General features: G+C 39.0%; 1 protein-coding gene across 5 annotated transcripts in view; it reads left to right on the top strand.

Annotated features, from left to right (window-relative positions):
* The window catches only part of DMD (dystrophin), a 2282236-nt gene that overhangs the window by 2050448 nt on the left and 216041 nt on the right, over positions 1-15747 (top strand). For all 5 annotated transcript variants that reach the window (XM_059679269.1, XM_059679268.1, XM_059679270.1 and 2 more), the window contains one exon: positions 7648-7708. In XM_059679269.1, the coding sequence (XP_059535252.1) occupies positions 7648-7708 (61 nt within the window). The remainder of the gene's footprint in view (positions 1-7647; positions 7709-15747) is intronic.

Consider the following 15747-nt stretch of genomic DNA (forward strand, 5'->3'; position numbering starts at 1 on the left):
TTGTACAGACCTTTGTGACCAGCCCTTTTACTAAACTCTATTCAACTTACCCAATTTGAATGTGAAATCTATTTCCCACCAGGACTCTGACTGGTACACTACCATTATATGTTCATCTCATTAAGTAATAATGTCCTTGAGGGCATGGAACCTCTTTCTCCAGCACACCACCCCCTACTCCACCCCTACAGGCAAATACCTAGCACAGGAACATACATATAATGTGTGTTCAGTAGATACCAGTTGATTGATTTTAATGCTGGAATATTAGATGTGCTCATTGGAAAATATCCACAGAGACTAAAATGAAATACAAAATAGCAGGAGCTAAGTCTGTCGTATTTACTGCATTAGCGCCAGCACTTTGCACGGTGCCTAGTGCATAATAGGTGTTCTACAAAAATGTGTTGCATAATGAGTGAAGTGATGTTAGGTATTGTTTTATTTCTTTAGGGACTGAAGCTCTGTTTTTGTCTTTCAGATGAAAATCAGTCTCATCTTCGTGCTTTGGAAATAGCCTCTCTGAACTGATCAGATTATTTAACTTAGACATCTAGGACAGGACCCATGATGGAGATTACAGATCATAGGGAGACAGATTCTTACCAGAATAAAAGAAAGCTATTGATAATCATCACTAAAGCCATAAGCAATTCAACAGAACCCCTCTGAGATCTGGTGACAACGAAGTTGTTCAAACAGCTTCTGTAAAATAATTTGGTGAATTTGATGGAAATGGTGTAGAGGATAAATTTAGATATCAGATATAGTATAGAGAACTTTAACTATATGACATTACAATTAATCCCTTTTAAGATGTATTTATTTACCAGGTTTGGCAACTATTTATAGACTACCTGTTACATACCACACATGATAAAGTACAAAGACTAGACAGATCTGGATGCATTCTTTGCTAGCTGCATATGACCTGGGCTAGTTTACTGACAATTTCTGAGCCTCAACGTCTTCATGTGTAATATTGGAATCACATGACCTCATAGGTGTTTGAGGGGTTACATTAAGGAGCATACAGTGCAGGGAACCTAGTAGACAGGCAACATGTTATTCTCAGTTTCCTGAATCACCTGACTTCAGTTTGAGTAATAACAAAAATTAGGCTCTAATACTTATTGACTTAGGACCTTAGACATGCTACTCCATGTGATCTTAATTGTCTCATTATCTGCAAAATGAAAATAATACCTCAAATAAGCTACTTGAGATCATGTTTCAAGTACATAAGCGTTTTCTTATCTCCTCCAACACCTCTTCTATACTAAGCGTTCTCAATGGGAGTGATATAGCCCCCAAGGGGGTGAAAATTGGTCCCTGAGGGATAAAAAAAACTTACTCTTTTTATGTAAAGCACAGATGCATACATTATATAACCAGTTATATATTACTACCTGTAGTATTAAAATTTCATGAAGGGAGTAGAGAGATTAGGAAAAAATGTCTTAAAAATACCTAGGTGTGGAGGGGAATGGAGAAGAGAGTGGCAAAAGGCCATTGCTCTAGAGTAGATCTCCTTGATAGAATGTGTCCATTAAACTATTACTAGAATTTGTACACTTCTGAGGAGCCAGGCACCAGTGGCTAGTCAATTCTTCCTAACACCTTTATCTTAACCCCATAGATGATATGAGGTTTCTATTTTGTCTCCAGTGAATGCTGTATTATTTATTTTCATAATCTGCCTCCCCTTTTTTTGACCCAACTATGTTATCACACTCTAAATCCACCAAATATAAGAAAAGTAGAAAGATTAATGCCTGTATGTGGGTCTGAATTCCATAGAGTGCTGTCTTGGCACAGTTCGAATGACATTAGCATTCTTTTTAATTTTCTGGTTAGGCCCCTGTGTCGATTAAAATATGGCTTAACACCGGGGTGCATCGTTTGGCACATTCTGTTCATCATGCATTAAAACTGGTTGAAATAAGAACTTCTAAACAAAGCCTGGCCTGTGGTTGTGATTTTCAAAACCACCTTGGGCACAATATTGGATCCTGTCACCTCAAGGGAAGAAAAGCATTTGAAGGTAGAATTGCTACCCTTTCTTGCTCTTAATAACAAACTGAATGAGGGAAACTCAGAGGTTGGTTTCGGAATAAATAAGCTCATGTATAGTTTGCTATTTAAATTCAGTAGACAATACCTCCATGATGCTGGTGCCCTATAATGATGAATGATTTTTACACTCAAGAATCAGAATCACAGAGCTACATTCGAATTACATGTAGTGGTTATAGAAATATCTCTATAAGAAAATACAAAAGGATAGCACATTCTCACATAAAACTATTTGCCAATAAATCTGCTTGTGATGGGCTACTAAAAATGGACACATCAGGCAAAAAAAGATGTGTGTGCATATTACCTAGGCTCCCTTTATGAAGGATGACAAGCCTTCACTGCCACACTGAGATAAGAAACAGCTGTTGTTGGCGTGGGCACTCCTGCAAGAAATGAAATAATTCTGGGACACACTTATGAGAGTTACCATATATTTGATCAACTCTGAATATGTGCAAGACTAGAATTACCTGGCAGTCCCAAGCAAAATTGCCTGACAACTCTAACACTTTCTTGCAAAGGAGCACTGAATCTAATCGCATAGAACCACCCTCTGATTGTGTATTTCTAAAGCAAGTGGTTCCGGTGTGTGTGTCTGTGGTGGTGATGAGCCTAGGGAGGAATAGGGAAAGGCCGTTATTTATTTATTTTTTGGATTGAGGACTTTCAGTATAAAATTTTAAGGTTTCAAATGATGACTGCAAAGCAGCTATAAACTGTGAGTCAAATGACAAAAAAATATCTTTCAGCACAAAAAGTTCACTGAGTCTCACCGTTGGATATATTTGATAGCAACACATAAAGGCAAAGTTTTTTTTTTAATTAAATCTTTTTTGTTCAGATTATTACAGATGTTCCTCTTTTTTTCCCCCATAGCTCCCCTCCACCCAGTTCCCACCCCACCCTCTGCCCTTACACCCCCACACACACTGTCCTCATCCATAGGTGTATGATTTTTGTCCAGTCTCTTCCTGCACCCCCCACACCCCTTTCCCCCCAAGAATTGTCAGTCCAATCCCTTTCTATGCCCCTGATTCTATTATATTCACCAGTTTATTCTGTTCATCAGATTTTTTATTCACTTGATTTTTAGATTCACTTGTTGATAGATATGTACTCCTTGTTCATAATTTTTATCTTTACCTTTTTCTTCTTCCTCCTCTTCTTAAAGGATACCTTTCAGCATTTCATATAATACTGGTTTGGTGGTGATGAACTCCTTTAGCTTTTTCTTATCTGTGAAGCTCTTTATCTGACCTTCAATTCTGAATGATAGCTTTCCTGGGTAAAGTAATCTAGGTTGTAGGTTCTTGCTATTCATCACTTTGAATATTTCTTGCCACTCCCTTCTGGCCTGCATAGTTTCTGTTGAGAAATCAGCTGACAGTCGTATGGGTACTCCCTTGTAGGTAACTGTTTTCTCTTGCTGCTTTTAAGATTCTCTTTTTGTCTTTTGCTCTTGGCATTTTAATTATGATTTGTATTGGTGTAGTCCTCTTTGGATTCTTTTTCTTTGGGGTTCTCTGTGCTTCCTGGACTTTAAGTCTATTTCTTTCACCTGGTAGGGGAAGTTTTCTGTCATTATTTCTTCAAATAGGTTTTCAATATCTTGCTCTCTCTCTTCTTCTGGCACCCCTATAATTCGGATGTTGGTTCGCTTGAAGTTGTCCCAGAGGCTCCTTACACTATCTTCATATTTTTGGATTCTTTTTTCTTTTTGCTTTTCCGGTTGGGTGTTTTTTGCTTCTTCATATTTCAAATCTTTGACTTGATTCTTGGGATCCTCTAGTCTGCTGTTGGGAGTCTGTATAATATTCTTTATTTCAGTCAGTGTATGCTTAATTACTAGTTGGTCCTATTTCATAACCTCGAGGGTCTCACTAGATTTATTGAGGGTCTCACTAAATTTATTGGCGGTTTCTAGAAAATTCTTGAAAAACCTTATAACCATGGTTTTGAACTCTATATCCAGTAGTTTGATTTCCTCCATTTCTGTCATTTGTGACCTGTTTCTTTGTCTCCACATTTTGGCTGCTTCCCTGTGTTGATAGGGTGGCTTTCTGTGCTAGGTGTCCTGTAGGGCCCAGTAGCTCATCCTCCCCAATTACCTGAGGTGGACACTCTTGGTGCACCCCTTTGTGGGCTGTGTGCAAAGTCTTATTGTAGTTAAGCCTTGATTGTAGTTGGTATCACTGGGAGGAATTGACCTCCAGGCCAGTTCGCTGTGAGAATCAGCTGTGTCTATGGTGGGAGAACTTCTGTGCTAGAGACACACTTCTGGGGCAAGACTTGCTTCAGTGGGGCTTTGGTGCTCACTGACTCTGCCCCCTGAGTGTGACCCTTATGGATCTGAGGAGTTGTCATCTGGATGGTCCCACTCTGACCACTGGGTACACTGGTACTTGGATCTCTAAGGAGGTGCTAATTTAGCCTCTGCCTGAGGCTACCCAGCAGAAGCTAAGGAGAGATCTGCAGATTCCTCTTCTTTGTTTGGTATTTGGAGGTGACCAGGTGAGGCCCAGCTGTGAAGCAATGCAAGCTGCTGTGGGGCCTTGGGCCTTCTTTTGGATGTCCTGGGTCTCTCTGACCCAGCTGCAGTTTGTTAGGTAAGTTTAGATTGCAAAGGGCCAGGTCATTCATATGCAAAAGCCTCTGCGCACAGCTTGGGTGGGGTGGGGTCTCAGGGAATCAACAGGGCGGAGCAAACAGCTATGGCTGATCCTCAGCCCTGCCCTAAGAGGCCCTAGTTCTCAGTGTCCCGCAGTAATCGCTGGAAGCACCTCTGAGAGAAAGCCGCCCTCGAGTTCTGACCGATGCCAGACAGTCCAGTTTCTCCCCATATGAGTCTGGGTCCCCAAAGACTCGCCTGGAACTGGAGTTCAGAGCGGGAGCATGTGTCTCCCTCCCAATTGAAAAAGACAACCGCGTCCTCAGTTGCCAGCCCCTGGCATATGCGTCCATACCTCTGCACTTTACTTCTGCACCTCCTCTGAGTCTCAGTGTGCTTTTCTCTTTCCTTCTAGTTGTATAATTACCACTCAGCCAGCCTTTCTGTGGTTCTGGATGATGTCCGTTTTGTCTTTTAGTTGTATTTTTGAAGTGGTTGTGCAAGGCAGCAATTTCAGGTGTTTACTTATGCCACCATCCTGGTTTCTCTCTAAAGGCAAAGTTTTTTAAAACATAACGCTTTTATGTATAATTTATATACTTTGTAAAATTTTAACAATGAAGCACTCTATTTGTAAAAGCTTAAAAAATCTTATTGATCTGGAACTTATAATTTTTTTAGAATTTATTTTTAAATCTTTTCAACTATTTAGTTCAAGCATATTCTGATTACTACTCTAGGGTGTTTGTTTGGGGAGGGGAGGTTTTGGGGGGGTTGCTTTTAATGTTTAATAATGCTAAGTCAACTATAGATACTTGATGTAGGTCTAGCCATTAGCTCAGCTGGGCAGCACTGCTTTCTTGCTAGATTTTCTTGTACTTCCAGAGCACTTATCCAGAGTCAGAAGGACTTTCTGGACTATTAGAATAATAAATACCTGGAAAGGGATAATGAAAGAAATTGTGGGGCCCAGCCCTTAGGGACCTTTAAGAAAAGAATAACTGATCTTTTATCAGATTAGTCATGCATAGGCTTGGTAATACCTCCAGTGAGGGCTGACCTAAAGACTCTCTGGAGTTCTCCTTTTCATGATGCTGTTGATTTTTGGAGCTTTTTTGTATTAAGGTATACCTGACATACAACATTATATTAGTTTCAGATGACCAACATAATGATTTGATTTCTGTGTATATTGCAAAATGGTAACCACAATAAGTCTAGTTAGCATCCATCACCATTATGATGCTGTCCTTTTAAGAAGAAGGTGTGCTGAGCAGCCTGGAGCCATGATTCTGCCTCTCCACCATGTTTCCTACTAGAGAGGGCTTGGGTTATTAGGTTTCCATAGCACCAGACTCTGCCCAGGTACATCAATTCCAGCCTAAATTCTCAAACCTGGTCCTATTTACTCTGTGAATTAATCTGGGCAAGAGAGCTGAGACCTAGAGAAGAAAAACAGACAAGAGGGGGGTAGAGAATGTGAAAGACAGAGAGGATAAGAAGAGAGAGAGAGAGAGAGAGAGAGAGAGAGAGGGAGAGAGAGGAGAGAGAGATTGAAAGCAAGGGTCTACTTCAAAACAGCAGATAAATGCCTTTTTCCCCATATTAAAAACCTGTCTGCCAAAATGAAAAGACTAATTAGCAGCTAAATACAAGTCCATGCTCTGTATCTTTTTAATGACATTTCACCAAGGTACAAAGCAGCATATCTGGTTGAAGGTTGGATGATTTGATCCTTCTATTACTCAATATAAAATAAAGAATCTGTAGTTTCATTACCCTTAAATTGTCTGACAGTAGGTGAAGTTAACTTATATCAGAAGCTGTTCTTTCATATTATACATTATAGTCAACGATATATTAGCTTTGACGTTTTGTTACATCTCAGTACACTGTGGAGTAGATTTACTATGAAACTAATTTAGAAGGGAGCTTTTCATCGAAGGAAATAATGGTCAGCATCAGCTGTGCTTCAAATTATAAGTAGGATGGAAATTCAGGAAAAATCGCTAGATGTTAATAAGAATGATTCTTATATTTCTAATCCTGAGGATATTCTATGTCTCCCAAACTCCAGTTTCTTAAAAGTCTATTCAGGAGGGAGATTTTATTGTTGAAGAAATGTTATAGTACATCCTAACATGATTATTTTGTCTTACAGAAAGAAAACATACACAGATTAAACAGTATATAAAAGCTCAGCTTTGTGAAATACAAACACTATAACTGAAACATTGAAAACACAATTTAAAGATGATTGATTTGACTAATACACAATCAAGTCTTTATAAAGTGAATTTCCCATACATGAAATTTAATTTTACCTATAGGATTCATCACTCATCACAAGGGTTTTATGACATTCTGTTATCAGATGCCATTCTCTCACTTTTTGTTATCGTTTCTAATAAGATCATGCTGGTCAACTGACATTTTGAGGCTCCAATTAAAAAGATAATCAGTAAATGAAATCAGTAAAAGCCAAATAAAGAGAAAAACAAACACATCAGAGTGATAAGTGTAGTATTTTAGCTTCAATAACTTGGAATGTAAATATATCACAGAGGGATGTTTCAGCTGCTAAACTAATAAAACCCAGTCAATCAAATAGTGAAAGATATCAGAGGAAGTATTATAAGACAAAAGCCCAATGGAGACACATAAGAGAAAACCCATCAGTTTACTCATTCACTTCCTTATCTGTTCTATAGGTATGGCAGTGGAACGGTTTTTTTTTCTCTCTCTCTCTCTCTCTTTGCATTTATCTTTTGCCTGAATGACTTCAATTTCACTTAGATTAGGACAGAAACTTCAGAACAGCCAGTTAATCCATCCTGTGTTCATGGGCAGCTGAGCAAACAGACCAATATCAGTGTAAAATTGTAATTCTCGAGATTAATGTTGTCTTTCCTGTTTGCAGTGAACTTGACCTCCTTGCCTTTTTCTATTTCCTCTTTCAGCTTCTGTCCAGGGTCCCTGGGAGAGAGCCATCTCGCCAAACAAAGTGCCCTACTATATCAAGTAAGTCAGAACCATCACATTCTCTATTGTGGCTAATCTATATATTCGCAAGTGAATTTATTTGTAAAACGTGACATTAGCCTGGCCTACAATACCTAGTTCTTTCTTCCCCAAGGAAGCTTGGATAATCAACTCATGTTTAAATTACCACTAAAAATTTGCTGATGCCTTTAGGAAAAATCCATTTGATGCAGCTATGTGTTGTGTTTTGTGATTGGAGGTGGTGTGGATTTTTCACAATAGAACAAAAAGCTGATGATGACATTACTAGTGACCTGGTACACAAACTCGTGCACATTGAAAAGAAATTAATTAGAAGAAAAATTTTAATATCACTATTGGGCCTTTCTCTATAATAGAAGTGTCGACCAAACTCATGATCAACAATGTCAGATTGAAACACACGCATGCAATTGGCTCCAGCAAGAGCTTTATATATACAGATAAACTTGCTTAATTAGACCTGCTTTCTGATTTAGTTAAACTTTTTCCAGCCCGGTGAAGCACCCTAACTTCTCTTTCAGGTAATTGTCAGCATCACAGCAGTAAATATCAACACAAAGCAGATTATTATTATAGATCACCCAGGGAGAACAAAGGATAAAATATTTAACTGCAGCAGTGTTTGACTATATTCTGCACAGTGAGAAAACCTGAAGTCATTTTCAAGGTCCACCATTTCTTACTTCTTTTCATTTGGGTCAAGTTTCTAAGCTCTCTAAATCTCTGTTTTCCGGCTAATGAAAAGAAAATAGGATTCCATCGAGTCTCCTGTGTACCTACTCCAGGACTTCTGTGAGGATCAAATGAGATGAGGCACAAGAAAATGCTTCACAGACATTTGGTTAAAGTGTAAAATGTTTGCACCTGGCTATAAAGCAAGTCGTGTTCCTGGGCTGCAGAAACTCCAAGGAGGCTAGTCATCACTAGGGAGAGGAAGCTGAGCGTTGCTACATGATGTCATTACCCAGCGCCCACAGCCACCATTTCTGGGCTGGTCTGGGCTGTGGGCCACATTTTGCTCCATGGGGTCTTAGCAGCGTCAGCTGTGATTTGGTGGGCTGTCACTCTAGGATGGTGGCAGGGCCTGTGTCCCACTTGGGGGAAGCTCAGTGTTGCTTTGTTGGTGCCAGATCCGCGGTGCCGTTTCTCTATAAATGGCCAGTGCACGTCTCGGCAGCTCCTGCATTGAGCATCTGCCCCCTGGTGGTTAGTGCGGGTCATAGCAACCGGTCGGACGGTCAGACTCTTAGCATATTAGCCTTTTATATATATAGATTGACAGTGGAAGTAAATAGTTACAAGAACAATTTAATCTATTGAGGGGTTTATCCGCATTTCTTCTTCAGACAGAGATGGAAGTTTTCTGAAACTATATGTACACAAACTATTTTAGGTGAATAAATACTTCATGAACCCAAAAGGCAGTCAGCAGCAGTCCTGGATTTGTGGAGCTGAGTTGTTCATTCTCGAAATACAGCACTCAGCATTTTTCACATAACAACAACAGAATGATACCATTTTCTGGGGCCATCTGTGTCTGTCAAAGGAATACAGGTGCTTAGAAGCATCTTCAGCAGGATGCTGCCTGAAATACAAATTATGATACATTGGGTTGATATGGAAGAGGGAGGGGAGAGAGGATGTTGAGTTTTTATGATACATTAACAGTGTCTCATCAATTGTGTGAGTGCAACTTAAATTTAACTTGGAATCAGCTGCCTCAACAATTAAAACTAATCAGATTCATGAAATAGACTTCGATACCAATTAAATTCTTTGAATTTGCCTCTACCATGAGTCTGACTAAAAATAATGTTTTTCCATTTTTCCAGCCTGCTGTCTTTTATCAAGTCTGTTTTTATTCTTCCTCTGCCCATCAATTCTTCATAATTCAGTTCTAAAACAATAACAGCACTCCTAGATCTTCATTACTACAGTTCTCAAGAAATTAGATTTCATGCCTCAGTTTTGTTAACTCAGAAGAATGGGGATGAAGGAGCTCTTTTGGCTCTTCAAGGAAAGACACATCCTTTAGAAAAGGTTTGTCTTATTAAATTTTTCCAGACAAGGTATCTCTTATCTTTAAAAATTCTTCTTTAATATGCTTTGATCCTGATTTCTAATTTTCTTATTTTAAATTTTATTTTTGTTATATATAATTAATGATTTAGTCACTCTATGTATTTTAAATACCTATTTTAAATCACCTGTTTTATTAAACACTATATTGACAGGCACTGTATTGCTTTACATACACTATATATTTTTCAACCCATTTTATTAAGCTCTCCCCAATCACCTTCTACATCATTGCCTTTGTCATGACAAACTTTCATTTCTGACTCAGATTTGAGAACTACTACTTCTTCAACCCATTTATAAAGTTCTCACTTTATCCAATCTTTATGAGCTGAAATAAAAACTTGTGGCCAAGGTTTTAGTATCAACTGAAAATTCAAGACATCTTTAAGCCATTCTTCTCCAAATCATTACTTGTTTGGGGCTCATTAAAGGACTCCTAGAGCCCTAGCCAGTTTGGCTCAGTGGATAGAGCATCGGCCTGCAGACTGAAGATTCCCAGATTCGATTCCATTCAAGGGCATGTACCTTGGTCACAGCTTGATCTCCAGCCCTGGTCAGGGCACATGCAGGAGGCAACCAATCAATGTGTCTCTCACATCGATGTCTCTCTCTGTGTGTCTCTCCTCCTCCCTTCCACTCTCTCTGAAAAATCAATGGAAAAATATTCTCAGGTGAGGCTTAACAATAAATAAATAAATAAATAAATAAATAAATAAATAAATAAATAATCTCCTGGAGATTCCTAGAGTTGCCCTCTTGCCCCAGTCCCATTGCCCTTTCCTTAAATATGTATCTTCTCCCTGATGTTACACCTACTACAAAAGATCCCAGTACCTTGCAGTGAGGAAATGAAAATGAATTCAAACAAAAAAATACAAAGGAGAAAAAGTCTGTAAAAGCTGTAAACCCCTCAACCCTCCACCACCACCACCACCACCACCACCATCCCATATATTAATCTCTTGCTGTTCCTTGGTAGAATCATAGAGCAGCTACTCTCTATTTGTCCAGTACTGTTCACCATCTTGAAGATCATGGTAGTGGTATTGATAAGGGCACAGATCTGGAAAAAAGAAAACTTGATTTCTAGTCCTGGCTCTATAATTAGTTGACTGTGTGGCCTTGAACAAGTCATTTAACCTATAAAAATCTTGGTTTCTCATTTTTAAAACAAACATCCCTTTTAGCTCAGAGAATCAATGCATGGCATTTTATGGTCTTTTCCAAATTCAAAAACCTAAGATCTCAGCTTTCTTCCCAAGAAGTTTGTCTTTATTTTTAAAGTCTTTAATTATTAACATAACATACTTAGTTTAAATAAACACAAGAATTCTATTTTTTTTCACTGTTTAATTAGCTTCAGATATGATGCCCTCTCAACTCACTACAATTTCTCCAGGTAACTACGTAAAGAGCTCAAATCTTGGTGTATAATTAAGAACTATTATGCTCTGTAGTATAATGGTAAGATACATAAAATAATAGACAGGAAAAATCAGTAGAAAGCCGAGTATGGGGACATTAAAAGCCTCTGAGGTGATCAGTTCCTTGGAGTGAGGCATTACATGATTTCTCAAAGATATCTCAGAAAGTTTATGTAGACCAATTCTCTCTACAATTATACTTTTTTTAAAAGAGGGATTATATAATGTCTCAAATACTCCTCTAAAATGTTAAGCTATAATGTAGGGACAACACATGTTCAGAAAGTATACATTAAACAGAATAATAGCATTTGTGATTTATTATTCTACATTCCTGTTGTCTAAGGTATTCTATTTATAGTATAATACTTTGATGTACGATGATCAGTAGACTTCATGCAGTGGCAAATGCCATTCATAATTTGAGATTCCTTGTTGATCCTCAAGTAGCAATAAGTTTATAATAGCATTATTTCAAACAGCTCCCATTTTTTATCTTTTTTATTTTGTCTGTCTTGCCTTTACATTCAAGAGTTTTTACCACACATTTCCAGCTACAAAGTCAGGTGTCTGCTGTGGATATTTTTTAATGCTTTCTAGTGTTTTCCTTTTCAATGCTGGAATAAACTGATCATCTAAATCACAAGAGATTTCTACACCAGTTGCACAGTTCCAGTTAGTTGTTGAGTTGTGCGCTCATCCTTGAGGTTGTAAGTCATTAACATCTTGTGCTCTAGATTGCAAATCAGACAGTGTTTATGCTTGCATCCTGATACCAGCTTCTCACATGATGCTATGAACCTTGATTTTGATACTTCAAACTACATGTTTGTCTAGTTTATTAGGCCATAGCATACATCATTGTTACAGTTTTCATATTCCCTCTCCCTTGGGGCTCTCTTATTTCTGCCAGCATCTCATTCAGGTTATTTGATTACAGTTTTCATTGCCACTGAAAAAATAATCACCAACAATGTTCAACCTGTTACAACTGCCTTTTTCACTCTCTGCCATTTTGTAGTTTTTTTGGCCTACTGTCAAACTCATGAAAACTTCAATATAATAGCCTTTAACCAGCTGCTGCATTCTGTTAGGATTTCTTTCACCTTTTTATGTTGCATACTCCCATATGGGTAAACCAAATGGAGCCAAGAGCTAACTTTCTTAATCCCTTGCTTTCTTAATCAGTTAGAAAATTATTATTCTGTATTATTGACTGTCAAAAGGATTTAGGCATCCCAAACTTGCGTGCAGTATGTTCCTGCATAGATGACATAATAAGAAATTGCCCTGACTGGTTTGGCTCAGTGGATAGAGCGTCGGCCTGCGGACTGAAGGGTCCCAGGTTTGATTCTGGTCAAGGGCATGTACCTTGGTTGAGGGTACATCCCCAGTAGGAGGTGTGCAGGAGGCAGCTGATCGATGTTTCTCTCTCATCGATGTTTCTAACTTTCTATCCCTCTCCCTTCTTCTCTGTAAAAAAACAATAAAATATATTTTTAAAAAATAGTATTTAAAAAAAAAAAGAAATAGCACACTGGGTCAGAGCAACAGAGCAACTAGCCCAGAACTCTGTCCCAGATGCAGGCTCCAATAGCTGTTTGTCAGTTAACCTAGTAGTTTTCATTTTTAAAAATTAGGATGCAGCCCTGACTGGTTTGGCTCAGTGGATAGAGTGTTGGCCTCCTGACTGAAGGGTCCCGGGTTTGGTTCCAGTCAAGGGCATGTACCTCGGTTGTGGGCACATCCCCAGTGGGTAGTGTGCAGGAGACGGCTGATCGATGTTTCTCTCTCATCGATGTTTCTAACTCTCTATCCCTCTCCCTTCCTCTCTGCAAAAAATCAATACAATATATTTTAAAAAATTAGGATGCAGCCCTGGCCAGTGTAGCTTAGTTGGTTGGGCATCCTCCCATGCACCAAAAGGTCACCACTTCAATTCCCTGTCAGGGCACATGCCTAAGCTGTGGCTCTATCCCCAGTAGCATGCGTGTAGGAGGCAGCTGATTGATATTTCTCTCTCTCTCTCCCTCTCTAAAATAAATTTTTAAAAAAACATAAAAATAACACTTATTTTAAAAATAAAAATGAAGAAATGGGATGCATTGTAAATCAATTGGCATTGACTATATCCAATGGTTTCTTAAAATTTTCTCATTTTCCACTTCAGCCTTGTCTTAGGTATATAGGTTCTATAAATTTACTGATTTCTATATGAATACATAGAGGTGTATTTCAGTTTTTCTTCTATCTACATCCTTTAACCTCAAGGGATGGCCCCAATTAAGTGTTATAGAACTTGATAATTACAATTATATTTACTTTAATCTCACATCCCCTCACTAACCCCTTTTTCTTTTTGTCTTCCCAGTCGGAGAAATTCTAATCCTTTTTAGTATTTTTAGTCTGTCCTTGAATGAAAGATAAGAATTCTCCTTGGTCTTCTTAGTTGCTTTTCCTGGATCTTTTCCAGCTGTTATATCTTCCCTAGGATGTTGTGACTGGAGTGGCCCAAATATTAGTTATTAAATTTTTTAGCATTGTCTCTAGTCTCCACTCACTCATGAAGAAAGTAAATGCTATTTGCTGTCTCACATTGGTGCAGAAATGGAGAAACCATTTGAGGTCACAACCTGTTCTACATATACTAGAGGCCTGATGCACGAAATTCATGCAAAAGTAGGCCTTCCTTCCCCCAGCTGCCAGCACCACTTCCCTCCAGCACCAGCTTCCCTCTGGCACCCGGACCCGGGCTTTCCTCGTAGCCCTGGCTTCATCTGGGAGGTCGTCCAGAAGAACTTCCAGTCTAATTAGCATATTATGCTTTTTTATTATAGATTAGTTCTACCTGAAGGTTGTTTTGCTGCTACTTTTCTGTAATACCAGCTGAAATGTTTGACCTTATATTTCTGTTAGTTGTCTCTTAGGAAGGATTTGATTTTTAGAGAAACCAGTCTTTTTTTTTTCCCTCAAAGACACCGGAGTTGCTAAATATTGGGAGGCATTCACTAATGAAACTCAACAGTAAACCTGCTGGCTCAATCACCAGTAATGCATTTTATCAGGTTCCCTTTCTAAGTATCTGAAGCACTTCACAGAAGAGTGAAGAATGGAATTCTGGGGAACATGCTAACTGTTCAGTTCTTTTTCACATGCAATGCTCAAGAAGCAACTCATGTGCAGAAAAGTGCCTACCTTTTCCTGCTGGTTATTTTGGATGTTGTATACATTGCTATAAATGCCTTAATGGCCTTGATATACCCTTCTATCCATTCTCAATTCCAGGCATGTTTCTACAGCCACCTATGGCATCTCAGTTGCTCACAAATTTCTGGTGATTCTTCCTTAGCAAAATGCAATATAAAACTTCTCAGTCTAAAGCCAATATTCGCTTCAGTCAACATTTCTTATTAGTATTGCTGTGTTTGCTGTGCCAAATTGCTGTTTGGAGTTTTGACTCTCCTGTTTTCTTATGACTACCACTAGAAGCCTGCAGGATTGGGCCAAAACCAGCTCTCCAACATCCCCTGAGGGATCCCGGATTGCGAGAGAGCGCAGGCCAGGCCGAGAGACCCCAAAGGTGCAGGATCGATCGGGGCAGGGGAGGGATGCAGGAAGTTGGCCAGCTGGAAAGGGACCGCGGGAGGGCTCCAGGGCATGTCCAGCCCATCTCTCTCAGTCCCGATCAGTGATCCACCAGACCCCAGCAGCAAACTAACCTACCAGTCAGAGCATCTGCCCCCTGGTGGTCAGTGCACATAATAGCAAGAAGTTCAGCAGCTTTAGCATATCATTAGCAAATTACACTTTGATTGGTTGAACGGCTGACCAGACAACCAGACACTTAGCATATTAAGCTTTTATTATAGAGGATTCCTATGGCTCTACTAGTACAAGTATATGACTATCTACATGGAATTGTGGCCATCTTCCTAGACTTGCCTTTTGGTATTTGTGTCTCCTTGTATCATGTTGATCTATTTTTAATTAAACTGATGAATCTTGCTCAGATTATAAGTACCCATGCTCCCTAACTCCAGTAGTATCTGAGTTTGACACCACCTTCCTTCGCACCATATTGCCTCTATTACTGCTTTACGAACTATTTTTAGATTTCAAATCCCTACCATATTTAAAGTATAACCTGCCCTCATTCTTGCTCCAGCTCCCTATTATTTGTGCCAGGAGTTGCTCTGATTCAAGCTTTGGTTAGTCCATTTGTTCCTTTGAGTTATTGATTGTTATTTCAGTACCTGTGTTTATATAGGGGGCAAGCCGTGGTTCGGTGTCTCAGCTTTTACAGCAATCAACATGCTAAATATCTGTGCTAGCTGGATACATCTTCTAGGAATGAGATTGGCTCTTATTAAAAACAACACTGGATTATGATATCCAACTTAGAAAATAGCCCCCTGTGTCTCATTTCTGTTACCTCACTATTCTAGGAATGCTATCAGTCTTCTGACATTCAGTTTAAACATTCTTTGAGATTGGTAGAGGTTTCCTTAGTTTTTCTCACAATATGAATAC

This window comes from Myotis daubentonii, chromosome X (assembly GCF_963259705.1).
Source record: "Myotis daubentonii chromosome X, mMyoDau2.1, whole genome shotgun sequence".
NCBI lineage: Eukaryota > Metazoa > Chordata > Mammalia > Chiroptera > Vespertilionidae > Myotis > Myotis daubentonii.